The 16,484-nt window shown below is 41.1% G+C and overlaps 1 protein-coding gene across 2 annotated transcripts; it reads right to left on the bottom strand.

Annotated features, from left to right (window-relative positions):
* Positions 1-3,322: 3,322 nt before the first annotated feature.
* Positions 3,323-16,416, bottom strand: LOC148337910 (progesterone receptor-like). Of its 2 annotated transcripts, XM_088292459.1 has the most exons (9): positions 15,328-16,414; positions 14,462-14,598; positions 14,056-14,172; positions 13,553-13,678; positions 13,235-13,441; positions 12,506-12,650; positions 10,456-10,586; positions 10,185-10,336; positions 3,323-4,250 (listed from the first exon to the last, which is right to left on the bottom strand). In XM_088292459.1, the coding sequence occupies exons 1-9, from the start codon at positions 16,158-16,160 to the stop codon at positions 4,086-4,088; spliced, it is 2,013 nt and encodes a 670-aa protein (XP_088148585.1). In that variant the 5' UTR covers positions 16,161-16,414; the 3' UTR covers positions 3,323-4,085. The 2 variants fall into 2 exon arrangements, with proteins under 2 accessions (XP_088148585.1, XP_088148586.1); XM_088292460.1 differs by lacking the exon at positions 14,056-14,172 and having other exon boundaries at positions 15,328-16,416.
* Between the last annotated feature and the right edge of the window lie 68 nt (positions 16,417-16,484).

Here is a 16,484-nt window from a genome sequence, read left to right as displayed (position 1 = left end):
TGGATATTATGCTTCGGAGGGTTACTTTGGAGGGGGTGGCACAAAGCCCAACGGGCAAAACTGTTCTGCTCCAAGTAAACAGGACAAAAGCCATCAGTCACATATCTTAACATATCAGAGCATATTTATGTTCAACACACATGACATGAGGTCATTATTCATACCTGATCCTGTGACCAAGCCATAAAAGTCAAGGATTTCCTAACGCCGTTTTGGCCCCGCTCGGCAGGCTTGGCTCGGAGCAGGCCGGGCCAGCTGCAGGAGCCTGTCTCCTCTCCTCTCAGTGCTATCAGGTTGCCACTCCTCCTCCTCCAGCCCATTACATAGGCCTCTTTATGCTGTGCTAAAAGCTGCTCATGTTCAAGCACTCCTGGGAAAAAGCTCCTTAAAACACATCAGGATGAGAGGCCCTGTCTGGTAAAATATTAATAGGAACTTAATTGGTTGTTAATGGACTGCTACTTGAGCAGGAATCACCTTCCATTAGAGAGGCCACCGAAACGAGTGATTCAACAGTGTCGTCTTACCAACTTCACATTCTAATTGTTGTCCGCTCACTGTAAGCGTAAATTGCAGGAGCTTGCTGTTAAATACATAATTAGTTTCCTGCAAGATGTGTTGGAACTACAATATGACTTTAACCTTCTGTTACTTCAGCATGTTGGCTGAATCCAAACCCTGCTCTATTTTCATACTTTTCAGTCATTTTCTCAGCAAACTCTTTCCTTCTGTTAATTTTCCAACATAAGGAAGTAGTTTGAACTTTTGTTTGCGGCCATTGTGTTTGTGCTCTCTGCGGTTGACGTTAGCCAACAGGAAAAATCCCTCTTCTGCTAGAGTAGGCATGTAATATTGATGCAGAGCAGACTCTGAAGAACACCCAAATGAAATGGAATCTAAACTGAGTTCAAATGTGGACATCAACACATACATTTTTGATTATTGCAAACCAACGAGACGCCATTCCTTTTAGAGAAAGCCACAGGGGCAAGAGTAGCAAGGAATATTTTTACAAACAAGCAACATCCTTCACATCAGACTTTCCAATGAATAGAAATAATAGTGGAGAAACTGTACAAGAAACTTACTTACCCTGACATTGGTGGCTACCTGATCTTTTTTTTTCGTAAATACCTACATTTGGTAATTTGCAACACCCTGACACATTCTGATATACTTATATACTTCCGCTTGCAATATATTTCATATTTGCTGTCAGCCTATAACGTGATTGACACTTGTCCTGTGGCTGTGGCTCCCTCCAAACGTTAAGTGAATTCGTGTCCTGTTACATTTCAGAGCACATGTCAAAGAATCCAACAGATGGCGACCAAACAGTCAAGAAAACCCATCCGGCCCATGCACTTCCGGCAACCGCCACTAGATGGGAGTAAAATTACAGACATGCAGTACATGAACCATTCTCTACAAAACTCACACACTCGGCCTACGGCGCAAAGGTCTTGGGCCAATATTACATTTGTGGTTACGGCAATGCTTAAGTCATAATATTATATATGTAATTCTTACATAATGGAACATATTCATCAAATTGGGAAAAACCAGAGGAAAATAACTAAAAGCCAAGGTGGACTTAAGTGACATCTACGGACAATACACTTTTATTTGTGACATATGGAGTTGGATTGCAAATCTGACATGCATCTCACAGTCAGTGTTCATGACAAAGAACACCCAATTTGCCCAGCAGTGCAAAGTTTAAAAAGAAAAACTTGCCGAGAGTTGAAACCATTTTCTCCTGCATAAGGAAACACTAAAATAAAATCAAACTTTGAGTGACATCACACGTCGACGCAGTTCATTAACAACGTATTTAACATATTTTGGTTGAAGCAGGTGTAGGCAGCTCCATTGACGAGCTGCTCGTGACTTTTTTTTTGGACTGGTGAGTAGCACACCTCAATCCATTCAGTCTAACGAGTGTCATTTGTCAGCTGGTTGACAAATGCTATGCCAATCCTCCAAAATGTCACATGCACCTGAACAAACGCCAAATGTCCTAAACAGAATATGATTCAATTCATTTGTATTTAAAGTCGATGTCCGCATTATATATGTCAGTGAAATTGTTACACTCTTCCCCAATCTGGACGACAAGGCCTCATCGACTTATGTGAGTATTGAGTTGCGAAAACCTCTAGGGCAGGTGTGCTCAAGTCCGGCCTTCGAGAGCCCCGATCCAGCCTGTTTTCGATGTCTCCCTCTTCCAACACAACTGATTCAAATGATCAGGATTGTTGTCAGACTTCTCAAAGCTTGCAGATGAATAGTTCATTTGAATCAGGTGTGTTTGAAGACAGAGGAATCTAAAACAGGTTGGATCAGGGCTCTTGACACCGGACTTGGGCACCCCTGCTCTACGGTTTTCTTTTAGTACGTCATTTGTTTTGTGTTCATATTCTTGTCTGTTTCATTGCCATGTAAATTTGAAGGTGGCCCAAAACCTCTGCAAAACCACTCAACATCTGAACTGCTGTCAGCTGATTAAAGCTTGTCCATGATCAAACGTTTGAGGAACCAGGCAGTTTTTAAAGTGTCAAAATGTATGCAACGTTCACACATCCAGACCAGGTGGAAGAGTCTTGTCAAATATGCAATGTCTAGTGTTGTCACTACCTCCTGGGTGGACTAAGAATTGAATGTCAGCATGGAATGTTTGCTTGTGTGGGTACTGAAAATGAATTCCCTACTTTCAGAAAAATGTTAATATCTTCATGCCGATATAGGCATTTCTTTTGGCCACAAATGTTGTTATTCTGCGTTTTGATGATTGCCTGAATGTATTTTGAATTGAGGAGGATTTTTTTTTTTCACGGCTATTGGTGTCTGAACTGATTTTATTATTGACACGGTGGGCAGTTTTCATATGAAAAAGATGAAAGAACAAACATTGTCTGTCTGTATGAAATGTATTAAATAAAAGAGAAGTTTTCAAATTTTAATTTTGTAAAGTGTTTCACTTAAGGTAGTGTGGCATGGGGTATTTTTCCTCACACTCTATAATGTTGTCATGAATACTTATTAGTGTTCATCGAAACACTCAATGTTTTCATTTTTACTGCACTGACACTACATTTTGTGGCTGTAACACACACTTTGGTAAATGTTATTTTAACACTGGGTAATGTGGATGCATATAAAGTCCCTGCTGGTATTAAATTTAACACCCTATGGTGTTGAATTAACACCATCAGATTTTCCAGTAGATTTTGTAGTAGTAGCATCAGACTTTGGAAAGTATTGCATGTTATCATACTGTTCATATGCACAACATTTTGACTTCTGTGCCACCAAACATATATGCTCCAGGGATCTTGTATTTATTACATCACAGAAGAACGGGTTCTTGGCTGGACCTTTGCGTCTCAGCATCTACATCACCAACAGAAGCTACAATGAATACTTGGTGTGTCACAACAAAGCATTTGCAAAGACCATCATAAGAAAGCACACTTGTAGAAAAAATCCAACAGTGGAAAAGTCAAATCACATAAAAAAAAATAAAATAAAAAACTAGCAAATTGTAAAGTATACTCAGCCAACTACTAGTCATTGTGGGCTGCTTGTTTTTTTTCCCAAGTTCCCATCAAAATTGTACAAATAGGTGCACAGAAAATTGCTTCCAGAAAGCTTTTAGCGTTTATGCATGACTGCAAAGCCATAACTGTCCGTCGTAAACTTCAGTTAGATAAGGTGCACACAAACAACAAAAAAGTAGAGAAAAAATGTCGAGTGCATAAAGCAGTGCACACAGATGAACGCTGCAAACAGTTTTGCCACGAACAATTTACTTCTCAAAATTAATAATTGTGTTGCCATTGTAGGCCAAAGAAACTTTTGATGCACTTGACACAGAAGAGGCACTAAGAACAGTGTAGATATGATTAGATTACATTTTAAAAAAAAAAGCTTAATTTATTATTATTTTTTTGAACCAGATGTGGTACCTTTGTTACAATCCATCATCTAATGGGCTCATCATTCTTGACATTTTTCCCACACCTGTTCAAAAGAGGGTGTGGCAGATCTCAAGTGACAAACAGCACAATCATAGAGGCTCCTCTCTAGGTGGGATTATGGAATAAAATGGGTTTGACCATGCCCGAGAGGATCCTGGGCACATGGACGCTTACAATCTCCGAGATCATCTCCGGGAAATTGACGCGGGTCTGCAGGGACTGAGCTTCAATGAAAAGCTCATAAGTGAATTGATGTAACTTCCTCACAATCTACAGAAAGGAAAGACAAAGAATGAAGATCATTAAACACACTCTTTAAATCAGGACTTGAGTGAGATGCCTGTATTGTGAGTCACACAGGGTACGAAAAAGTGAGCTTCGAGGGAACTGTAAAGTTGTGATAAAACCGACGCCATTGCCTTAAACTGCACTGCTAGACAACACGGTATGTATAAACCAGCTAATAGGTCTCACTTGGCGGGATGTGCAGACAGTGACATCGCTGAGCCTTGAGGGGTAAATTTAAAGTGAAAGAGGGAAGGCATTCATTATACACTGTCAGAAAAGGAAAAAAAAAAGATTGAAATTTGCTCGCAACTGCTCCCTCAATGATAGGCATTGTTTGATTCAGTTTAAAATTCTACACAGGTTACATTATTCAAAGCTTTAGCTACATAGAATTTTACAAGAAGTTTCACCCTAGGATATAGCACACAGTTATGTATTTTATCCTAAATTAGAGGAATTTTGGGTTGAAATATTTTCATTTTATTCAAAGACTTTTGGTGTTCAGCTCCAAAACATGCAACATTCACACTCATAGATAAGCAGACCATTTGTAATTCCGCTCCAGTTCACGTATCTGGCAGCGTTGAGAGTCAGCGTGCATAGCCCATCCATTCATCCATTATCGTTCCGCTTCTCCTCACAAGGGTTGTGGGGGTGCTCGAGCCTATCCCAGCTATCTTCGGGCAGTAGGCGGGGGACACCCTGAACTGGTTGCCAACCAATCGCAGAGCACACAGAGACAAACAACCATCCACACTCACACTCATGCCTAGGGGAAATTCTGAGTGTCCAATCAACCTGCCATGCATGTTTTTGGAATGTGGTTGGAAACCAGAGAATGAAAAAAACTGTCAAAACGTCAAAAGCACCACTACCAATTGTGCGTACGTACTTGCATTGGGCATGTTCGTGGAAAAGAACGAAAGAAGAAAGAGACGAAGAAGGAGATGAATAAGAAGAAGGAGGAGGAAGTGAAGCAGCGGGGTGCAGAACAAGATTAAGAATAAATAATTTTTTGTGTTTAATGTGGTCCACACTGTTTTACAATAAATTATTGTGTGCTGTTCTGTTCTACAGTGTTTTACTTCTGGTCTTAAAATAATAAATAAAATATATATATATATATATATATATATATATATAATAAGGCCGGATGGTCGAGGACTGTACTGAGACAGTGGCCGAAGGGTGGGGGACCCAACGGCAAAAAAGGGTCAAGTGCCCATCTCTGACATTTACAAAGAAATGTGTCAACTGTCCAAATCACCTGGACTGCTTGTTATCATGGACGATCGCTAACCGCGAGCGTGCTAGTGCTACGCCCGCAACTTGCAAGTAAATACATTACTATTTGCCTTGACAAATTGCCCACAGCTTTGCTATTTCAACACAATCTTACCAATATCGTCCGCTAAATTTGTCACCGGGAATTAAAAAAATACAAACATATTTTTGCGGTTAACGCCATGTCTCAGTCACACAGCGCGTGTCTGTTTGTCTGTCTGCCTGCCTGCCTCCGCTGTATAGTGCACAAGTGGTTAGTATGTCTCCTTCACATTTGTTGTGCTTTGGATTTTAATTGTGGGTGCGCAGGCTTCCTCCAGCATTCCAAAACCAAGCATATTAGCATATTATTGCAATAAGACGGGGGAAAAAAATGAAAATATATCAAAATAAACATCAGATTGATTATTTTTTTGTTGTTGTATTAATTTCTTTCAACATTTCTGGTAATGGACCAATCCAAAAGTAATTGAATGTATTCAAGTTACATTAAAATTACAGTACTTTGATTATATTACTAACTGCATCTTGTAACAGGTAATTAGTAACTGCGTGTATGTATCCCAGTCAAGTCAAGTCAAATTTATTTGTATTGCCCTTAATCACAGACAGTCAGCTCCTGTGCTGCTGATATTTGAATCAGAAAAGAAAAAGATTACAGTAGATGCACCTTTCTGTTTGAGGGTAAACACGACACAGATCTAGAGTAAATGTTTGTCCACGAGGTATTTGTGTTGTTTTAATTTCATCATTTAAATTTTGTTATTTTGTCATTGGAATATTATGACACTTCAAGTTATATACAGGAGTGCACATTTGACTTACTTCACTAGTTTATTTCTAATAATAGTAGTATTTTTCCAAGATATTCACTGATGCATCTCAAAGTATTATTCTATTCCAATTTACCTGCCTGAAATCCTTTGGGGTCATTAAAATACAATATTTACATTTTTAATGTATTACGACATGTATGTCCAACATGTCCTCTCATTCCATAATGTTTTAAAATAAAAAAAGAAAGGTCAAGCTGTAACTGAGGTTTTTGAACATTTTATGATTAAATTGAATAAAAGGTAGCACAATATAACCAGTATTCTAACATACCTACTACGACTACTACTACTGCTATTCAATGTTCTACACCAATCACTACTCTTCTCTTCATGTCTTTATTACAACTGCTGTCCACTTAAAAGTTACTTTGGCGCGCTATTGTTCAATTACGCCCTCTAGTGATGGAACCTTCACAACTTTCCATTTCTTTCTCCGTGTATATTCATCCATCCACCCATTATCCTAGTCAGCCTAGTCCCGCGCATGCATATTCATTCAAAACAAATGTATTAATGAAACATGAATGCCTACAATAATAGAACATATGAATATGTATTTGTATGTACATATAATAGGTGTTACTGAATATTTTCAAAAAATAGTTATTCTTTAGGGCAGGGGTGCCCACACCTTTTTGCTTGCAAGCTACTTATAAGATGACCAAGTCGAAAACATCTACCGACAATAAAAATGCATAACATAAATTGATTTCTTTTGTATTATCATGACTTAAGTTATTATCATTATTACTCTTTGATCATAAGTAGTCTTTCTTTCAATTCCCTTTTTTTCACTTTTAGGATAAAGTATTTTTATAATCGAATTAGAATTTCATGTATTTGTTTTTAATGTCTCGGAATAGGAATCAGCGGCTTCAAAACTGCCTCTTTTATCATCTCACTGGCTTGGAAGAACTTTTTGTCCTTAATAATTAAGTGACTCACCCGAAATGATGCTTCGGTGGCTGCCTTTGCTTTTGTGGTCAGATGTGAGAAAAATGACTGCTGTCTGGGATTCTAGGTCTTACACTGATCTCCTTCTCAGCTTGCTTTTTAGAGGAAATTCAATGCATTGTTTTGTATGAACTACTAAACAGCAATGACAAACTGATAGATGAGGCAAACGCACTTCGAATATGACATTGGGAAAAAGAAATCCTCCTCCCATTCTGTATGGAAGTGGTCGGTTTTAGGTTTCTTACTCGAACCAGCGACGTCACTCATTTTTATAACCTTTGGTGAATTCAGGTCAAATAAATTGGACACGAATGCGTGTCAAAAATTGAGACGTTCTTATTTTTTTCTATTGAACTTTTTATCAAAGGCAATTTCTATTGATATTGATCTATTGACTATCGCGATACATATTGATATTGAATTATCGTCCCAGCCCTAATTGTAATACATTTCTGTTCAGAGGTGTTGGCCCAAACGCGGTTCTAGCCAGATGTCTGTCAAAAGCCAAGTGTACATGGAAGCACTTATTTTGGGTCTTTTTCGACTCCACATTTTAGCACGCTAAGCACCTCCTCGTTCGCCTCCTTGCTGAAAACAACTTGTTAGTGTGGTTGTTTATTTTTCACCACGGCAGAGAGAGTATCTGCATCATGCAGCTAGTTGCTGCTGCTGTGCACGGACTTGCATATAGAACAAATAAAGTCCAAGCTGTTGTGGTGCAAGCTATCTTAGCGCTTAGCATTCAAGTAGCCACAAATACGGGCGACTGTGAGACGTAGACGCTTTTTCAAACTAGTTGAGTGTGACCTGTTTACTGTAATATGCTGCTGATTCCTGAGCGTGGGGGAAGCCCTTTAAAAAAAAAGTTCTCGAAACGCATTGTCTCAGATCAAAGAGACACTCTACTGCTCAGTGCAGTTCTCAATGGGATTATGTTGATGCATGGGCGGGTCATTCTGCGCATGCGTTAAACGTGTCAAATATTTTGACGCGATTAATAATAAAAATTAATTAACACCAGTTATCGCGGTGAATTTGACAGCCCTAATTCAGCGATATTAGAATGAAGCTAGGTGAGGCTCTCCAGACAACCCTCGTTTTAATTTCCATTGCAGGACATTTTCTACTTCTGATGTACAGTACATTTATTACTTCATCAGTATGTAAGGTTAGGTATGATTTTTATTCCAGGTAATTTTTACGTGCAATACATTTTAATTGAATCCATAAGCATTTTCTTAGCTTGGAAGTGCCAAAACTTTAAACGGGTTCTTCTCAAAACAAGGGTCTTCAGCATGCTAACATTGGAATTGCTGTAACTTTGTCACTTTTTTAGGTGCTTCCATGTATTTTAAAGGGAAATAAATGTAGAATTACAATACAGAAATATCAGGGTTTTGTTTTTTTTTCAATTTTTGGATCTTTAAGCCTGATTTTGTGAAAACATGTTACAAATATATATGTAAGCGCAGTGTTAATGTTCAAAAGGTGCATGATGTTATAGTGGCTTACAATAATGACGACCTTTTTAGGAAGAACGTCGCCGCCACTTTTTCTTTTTTTTTTTTTTTAAATGAACTCATAGGCCTAGTATGTTCTTGTATTTTAGCATTGGCCAATATGATGGTACTTGAAGAGCTAAGTATTTGAGGTACTTGTTGTAAAGAGTTCAACAACCAATGCAGAAGGGCATTTGGACCACTTTATTTTATACTGGGCAGCTGTACTTCACGAAGAGGTATGTTAAGTTATACTTGATTCAAAGGGAGCAGAGAGGACTTATATGTTAGCCAGGTGTGCACATCGTCACCACTTACTATTCTCTGGCCACACGTCTGGCCATCTGGGAGAAGAATTGGATGCTTGTGGCTTTCCTGCCATTGTCACACGAATTCACTACCCTGAGACTCACTAACATTCTGCCACAATTAATTTAGAGTAACTGCATAATCGCATATTAAAGTTCAAATTGATCTCTATGCAACCTCACAGAGAATCTGCCCAAAAATTCCTTTCACACCATAGCAAACCAACAACAAAGACAAAAGTCATTGTTCCTCTTACCGTCCACATTTAATTAAGTAAAATGAGCTCTAAAACCAACTTTGCCCAACATACTCATAATACTAACAGAAACAAACCTAAATAAAAAGCAACATTTAGAATTGTGTTTTTCATATATCATTTGAATGAATTAACCATCGGTCACAGTACGCAATATAAGGGCGGCAGGTGAAAATATATCACTCTGACTGGCTGTTCACCAGCAATCAGAGAATGAGGTAGAAGTAGAGAGAAAACCACAAAAGCAATGCAAAGAAAATGGCGTTATCTAATAAATTAAGCTCAGCAAAATGTTGCCTTTTCAAAGGACTTAAGACTTATTCCTGCTTTTATTATGAGCGTTTTTATCAAAATGTTGTATACTGTAGTTTGTGCATTTTATTTCACTTAGTGTGCTCACATGTGGCCGGCCCCTCAGTGAGGTCTCGTGTCATCCTGGCCGCCCCACTGTAAACATTCTGGCTTAGCCGCTGATTATGCTACATAACCAGAAGAGAAAAGTCAAACTTGAAGTCACACCAGCTGTTGTCGGGGCATTTTCTGCACCACGAGGAGCGGGATGTCAACATACGAGGAGGAGAAATTCAAAGATGGTGGTTTTGTTAAAGTGTATGTAAGAGGGGGATAGTTTTAAGTCGCTGCTGGTGGATGTCAAATATTTGATGCACTTTGATTAACTGTACACTATCTCCACAAAAGCAGTCCAATGACAGTAACTGAATATACCACGACAAAGTCACAGTACGATGTGTTAAAGTGGAGTTGTGTGCATTACCGACTGGAGGTAGTCCAGCAGCTGCGTGAGCTGAAACAGCCTCTGTGTCCGGGTGGTCTCCCCTCGGTGGCTGGCCAAGCGGTCCAGTTCCTTGATGTAGGAGGTCCGCAGATCATCAAAGCAATGCTGGTTCTTTAGGCCCTCCACTGGCCCTGACAACACAAAAAACTCAATGACTCTCACAGTCTAATTAAATTCTCTCAAGCATCTCAAATACTTGACTTTTTTGCCATTTTTATTTATTCATGCATTTCTACTTTGGTGGACTCACTGATGCTGAAGAGGACCAGTGCCTTCATGCACAAGAACTCCTCTTTGGTGACCTTCAGCATGCAGAACCGTTGGGACAGAATCTTCATTCGTAGACAGTGCTCATACATACTGGAGATTTGCATCCGCTGACTGCGTGGAAGTATAAAAAAATAATAATGCACAATCAGAACAACGAGCACAAGGTGTGAGAAAAGAAGATGCACAGGGGGTCAGGTAGAGAGAACTAGAAAAAATGAGGAGAGTTAAGAGAACGGCAGAAAAAAAGAGGTGAGAAATATGGGCGAGATGGATAATGGAAAAAGAGAACGACAGAGAGGGAGAGGGAAAATAGAGGTCAGAAACAGGGGCAGGTGTACCCATTACCATGCAGGTCAGAGGAAGCCCGAAAGAGTGGCACAAGCGCACTCACTGTGTCCTTGCTAAGACTGCCAAGCGAAAAGCTGCTTGTGGCAGGTTTACGGCCTCTGAGCCTAATGTACCTTCAACACTCTATTTACTCTAATATTTACTGGATTACAACTTACATAGATCATGTTCACTAAATAAAACTCACAACAAAAATATAACTGGCAGAAACATTCAGATTGAAATTCAAGATGACACAGTGGATGAAAAGAAAACACATTCTTTGTGCACTTATGCTGTGTTTAAGAAGATACAACAAGTGGGCAGAGGTAAGCCCTCTGCCGTCACATTTACAATACTCATAAGTGTGTAGCGAAAAAGGAACAATCATGTTTATTGTCCATCCATCCACCCCATTATTTGCTGATTTAAAAATGATCAAGCTCTGATTTCCGAAGGCAAACATACAAGTTACATTTGGTCACAGTGTTTGTACAAATACAAAATTAATTCAATGAAATGGAAAAAAAAAAAAAAAAAAAGCCTAAAAAAAACTGTAGTCCTCTTAGGTCATGTTGACCCATTTATTTTGACTGTTCCTCTTAGCTTTTTTTTCAAACTCGTTTGAAAAGAAAAATTCTTTCATTCACCTCCATGCAAGTTATTTGGTGTAATAAATGAAATGCTTTGAAGAAAAGATTTTCTTTTCTTTTAAATTAAGGAAAAAATGAAGAAGGTTTGTTGTAGGTCAGGGGAGTCAAACTCAATTTTTGACAGTCCACATCGTCGTTATGGTTTCCCTCAAAGGGCCGTCATGACTGTGAACCCATATAAATGCATCATCGCCTTGCGTTATCACATACACACAACAAATTGATAAAAACCAGTAAGTAATTGTAATGTATTTTAAAAGTGGAGAATTGGTAACAAATAAATGATGATATCTTATATCTCAATGTATTTAAAAGTGAAGAAAATGTGCTAGAAAAAGGAAGTGGACGCACATGATTTGCACTTCACGGGCCACATAAAATGAGGTCACGGGCCATATCTGGTCCCCAGGCTTTGAGTTTGACACCTGTCTTGTAGCTTCATATGATTTTGCGACAAAACAGAACAACAAACAGCTATTTGGAATCAGCTACCCCACCTACTGCCCGAAGACAGCTGTGATAGGCTCCAGCACACCCGCGACCCTCGTCAGGAGAAGCGGAACAGATAATGGATAGTCTTTGTTGTTTACATTTGCCTCGAATGCTTTGAGGTCGGAACTGGGACAATCTGAGAGGGATAAATCCGACTTCCCACCTTCCTCGAAGGCAGCATAATCAGCAGAGGTCCAACTGCTATCATCTCTTTTTATCTGCTGTTCAGTACCGTTTCTTCTACTCCGACAACATTGCCCCACTCTACTCTGACGAAAACAGTCTGGCCTAAGTGGATAATTTAGGGATTTTTTTTCTTGCATTTGTTCACATTCAAAATTTATCCTGCGGGCCGGATTGGAACACCGGGTTGGTTTCGGCCTGCCTGCTGGCCGTATGTTTGCCGCACATGTCCAAAACAAATGTGGTGCCACAAGGATGATAGCATCTGGTTTGCGCAAAGTACCAAGGAAATCTTTGTTTTAAGGTTTAGCTGTTCTCACAAAATTCAATCAATCATTCTGCAACACAGCTGTGCAATGTGTAAGGGAGACATACTCATTGAAAACAAGGTCTGGAGCAAAGTAGAGCATGGAGCTGTTGGTTTGGGTGTAGGACCTCCAACCCAGAGCAAAAACCATCACCCCCATCCAGGACAACTGAATGACTGTCATCTGGTCATCCACGTGCAAGTTGCAGAAGCCTGATAACAAAACTAAATTTCATCACATTTGCCGTTTTAACAATGTCAGAATGGCAATATCCTGAATATTGGACATAATGTCAACAAGAATGCCACTGTTAACAAAAAAAAAAAGCAATTGTGGAGAGGCAGCAGATTACTTTTTTATTTACAATGAAATGTGCTTTTATAATTGTGGGGTCACGTGGAGAGTTTAGCATAATTTTTTTTTAAAATAAATCACATTCACACCAATGGACAATTTAGAGTGAGGCAAAAGTGCTAATCACTGTGATGCTAAGCCAGTTTTGAAACTAGCTGTCCAACGCTTTACGATGTTAAAATAAGAAAAATGCAAAAGTAGTGGACTTTCCTACAGTACTGTTATTTGTAATCCAATGCTAAAACCCTCTAAGTGCTATTCTTGGCTTAGATATGAACACATTACCCTCTAGTGGTGACTATTCAAAGCGCTGGATGGATTTATAGAATGACTGGCTCCAACTCCACATGAGGAATAAAATTTTGTTAGCCAATGGATGAAATACAGTATACTCGTATTTTGTACCAGTTTTGATAGTTTCTTTTGGACTGCGGTGGATTACCTGGCATCGCCTTGGCCCAGCGGACAACTGTAACAAGTTGCCTCTCCCCGAGCTCATTGAGGCTGGTTAACAGAGAGGCGGCACTGTCTGGAAGGGCAGGGTCGTGCCCCGCGTTGACAACAGCAGGCTCAATGGCCTGAAGCACGTTGAGCAGGGATACGCGGGAGCGTAGGGTTGGAGGGATGCTTAGAACCATATCCTGGGAGGCTGAAAAGAGGAAAACATACAGCAATAGCAGCCAGTCAGGCAGCCATAAAAAAGAGGGGAAAAAAAGAGAACGACATGGGCAAACGTTAATGCGGCACTAGTCGTAAGCACCTCGAGCCCCGAAAACGGCGTCTCTCATCTCTGGCCTCTGTCCTGCTTCTCCACGTCCCCATGAGGCAGATGGAAGTTGCTCCCCTTCCCCGCTCCTCGTCTGGCCAACTCCCTTCAGCCGGCGACCTACAATTGAGCACAGACAATTGAGATAAGCAGAAGAAGGAACACGACAATAAAAGGAGGCATTGAATTGAGTTTTTAGATCGGGCTGCCCAATAAATAGCTTGTATATGGCAGACTTTCAGACACGGAACCGTTCATTATTATTACCATGTGGGAAGGCTTTCCATCATTGGCTGCTGGGAAACAAACAAAAAAAAAAACATCCTTTTGGACTTTGTTAAAACAGATTTGTTCCACCCTAATAAAGTTAGAACATTTTATTACTAATTTCTGATGCAATGCATGTAAAGTACTACATTTCAGCTGACCCCTCTGTTTAACTACACGTTACACAAACTTCCTCTGCTCTTGCCCTTTTTGGGGCTCCAGTTCCTCACCTTTGAGGCTCATTCCTGACATGTAGCACCGCTTTAAGCGACACGAGGCACAGTTTTTCCGCCTCAGCTTGTCAATAGTGCAGTCGTTCCGGCTGGCACACAGGTGGTTCTGTTTACCTGAAAAAGGGGATTGAGGGGGCACACAGATGTCCAATGGGCGATGAAGCAGCCAGTTCAACTTGCTTTATTTTTTCCTTACCGCAAGCAACAATATATGGATGTTGGCTGATAAGGAATAGCTGGCACACATAATGTCAGGTCGTTGTGCCCTGGTTAGCTATGAGTGAGTGGGTGTAAAAAATTGAATAAGTGGATGAGTAATTGAGTGAATGTGTGTGTGCGTGTGTGGGGGTGCGTGCGTGGGGGTGTGTGTGTGCGTGTGTGTGCATGTGTGTCTAACACCCACCAGCCGCAGCCCTCTTGAAGAATACTTTGCAGCTGCCACAGGTGACTGCTCCATAGTGACAACCTGAGGCATCATCCCCACACACTTGACACACCCGCCTATCTGATAGGAACACAGCTGGAAACAGTTCTTCGGGCCTGAACACACACATGCACGAAGCTACAGTTTTCATTTTGGACAATGTGCTTGAACTTTACCAAAATTCAGTCTGCCAATGTTCAGTAATCTGATTACAACAAAAGATACACTTCTCTTATTATTATATATGGCAACACAGTGTGTTACAAAGCAAAGCAGCTTTTGGCTATTAAAAAGCAAAGAAATGCACCCGTCCTCAGGATCAGCAGCAGGTGCTGTATCTCATGTTTACACGGACACTGATATATTAACCTGTTTTGCACAAAGAGCGCTGCAAAAGTTAAGGAAGGGGTGAGCTTTGAGCAGGCACACAACAAGGCCAAGGCTGAGAGCTGCACATGGTGTTGTGACACAAATTGTGTAATGCTGATAGGCAACTGAACCCAGCCAGCCAGATTTCCTAGATATTCGTGCGTGTGCGTGAGGCGCGCCCGTGCCGTGTGGCAAAGTGAAGCCTTCACGAAATTAACATTATTCCGCACAAGAACAATGACTTAAGAGAACATAGCCAAAAACTCCAAATGGACAACATCAAACAAAGGAGCTCTCATTAAAACCAGCTGTGACTGAAGCTTAAATAACGAGCAAAATAATTCCCTTTTGTTTCTAATGAGAAGAAAGTCGGTGTGTATGACTGGACGGTGAGAAAGAATTCCTGCAAGATTGTAATGAGAGCAAAGCAAATAATTTGAAACAAATTGTTGTTGAGAGTGTGTTAGTGCATTTACCTAAAGCCCCTTTCTGTGCACTCCATCCACGCTGGTGGCTCAGTCTTGATCGATGGATAAGTGGACTGCCCGTGAAAAGGTTCACTTTGGTAAGTTTCCACTTGGCCGTAGTCTTGTGCCGTAGTCGCTGCGGCTCGCATGCCTCCTTTACTCTGCTCGTGCTTGAAGTGCCAGACACAGCGGCATTCTTGCATGGATTCTACACTGGCTTGTCCACAGTTAAAATATTTACACTCTAAATGATGTCCGCCTGATCCAGCACTACTCGGCATAACTCGACCGCCGTATGGGAGCTCATTTTCGCCCAACGCTCCAGGAGAGTCTCGGTACAAGTTCGGGTTTACAGTGTAGGCAGAGTAGAGTTTTGATGGGACGAAATGGTCCATTTGGGAGGGCGGTTCCGTGGACGAGTTTGCAAACAAGTTGGACTCATTGCTCACGAACGTGGATATCACTGAACCGCGCGTCACAGTCTGCCCGCCGCCCGCTTCGCCCGACCTCAGTAGGTCCATGCAGCTCACCTGCTGGATTCTGTGACACACGTCTCCGAACTCGTCCTCCCTCAGGTCGGCATTGCGACGCGAGTGCCTATTCCGAGCCGCGCCGAACTCCGCCACTGGCCGGGAACTCTGACTCACATCGGACTCGCAGTCAGCAAACGTGCCACCGGCGCCGTGGCTCGCGTTGGCATTCGGGGGTGAAGACAAGGCGTCCAGGCCAAGAGACACAGACACAGCCCTGCTGAGTTCGGCCGTGGTTGGACACGCACAGGTGTCGTTTCTTGTAGAGTTGCCTGGCTTCTCTAAGTCGGACAAAGTGGAGCGAAAATCCATCCCGAGCGCAAGCGTCGGTGGTACTCGATTGTGCAGTGCCCAAGCTTTTCTCAAGCGACAAAACGCCTCTCAATGAGTATGTGGTCGTGTCAGGAGGAAGGAAGTCCAGATGAGACTCCGACGTTATTGCTCAGCTCTCGACAGGAAAGAGGGGACGTCCTGATGATCGAACTTCCACCCACCCCCCGTTTCTCCTCCTCGTTTTTCAATACAGCAAATCCAGGTGCACAAAATATGCCAAACGTAGACGACTTCAAAACTCAACAGCACAACTCTGAAGTCATTCGTGTGAACAGTGTGAAATAATCCACAATTAATTAAATT

This window comes from Idiotropiscis lumnitzeri, chromosome 4 (genome assembly GCF_059441095.1).
Source record: "Idiotropiscis lumnitzeri isolate Australia: NSW breed Sydney's pygmy pipehorse chromosome 4, RoL_Ilum_1.0, whole genome shotgun sequence".
In the NCBI taxonomy this organism is placed as follows: domain Eukaryota; kingdom Metazoa; phylum Chordata; class Actinopteri; order Syngnathiformes; family Syngnathidae; genus Idiotropiscis; species Idiotropiscis lumnitzeri.
This window is presented reverse-complemented; position numbering and strand designations above follow the sequence as displayed.

What these genes read in the sequence shown, in the direction of transcription:
- LOC148337910 (XM_088292459.1), bottom strand. Translation starts at nt 16,160, where the DNA reads ATGGATTTTCGCTCCACTTTGTCCGACTTAGAGAAGCCAGGCAACTCT. An exon ending in CCAGACCTTGTTTTCAATGA is followed by an intron (nt 10,587 to 12,505) that starts GTATGTCTCCCT and finishes ACTTCCACGCAG; the next exon opens with TCAGCGGATGCAAATCTCCA. An exon ending in TGCTGGACTACCTCCAGTCG is followed by an intron (nt 4,251 to 10,184) that starts GTAATGCACACA and finishes TCCTTTCTGTAG; the next exon opens with ATTGTGAGGAAGTTACATCA.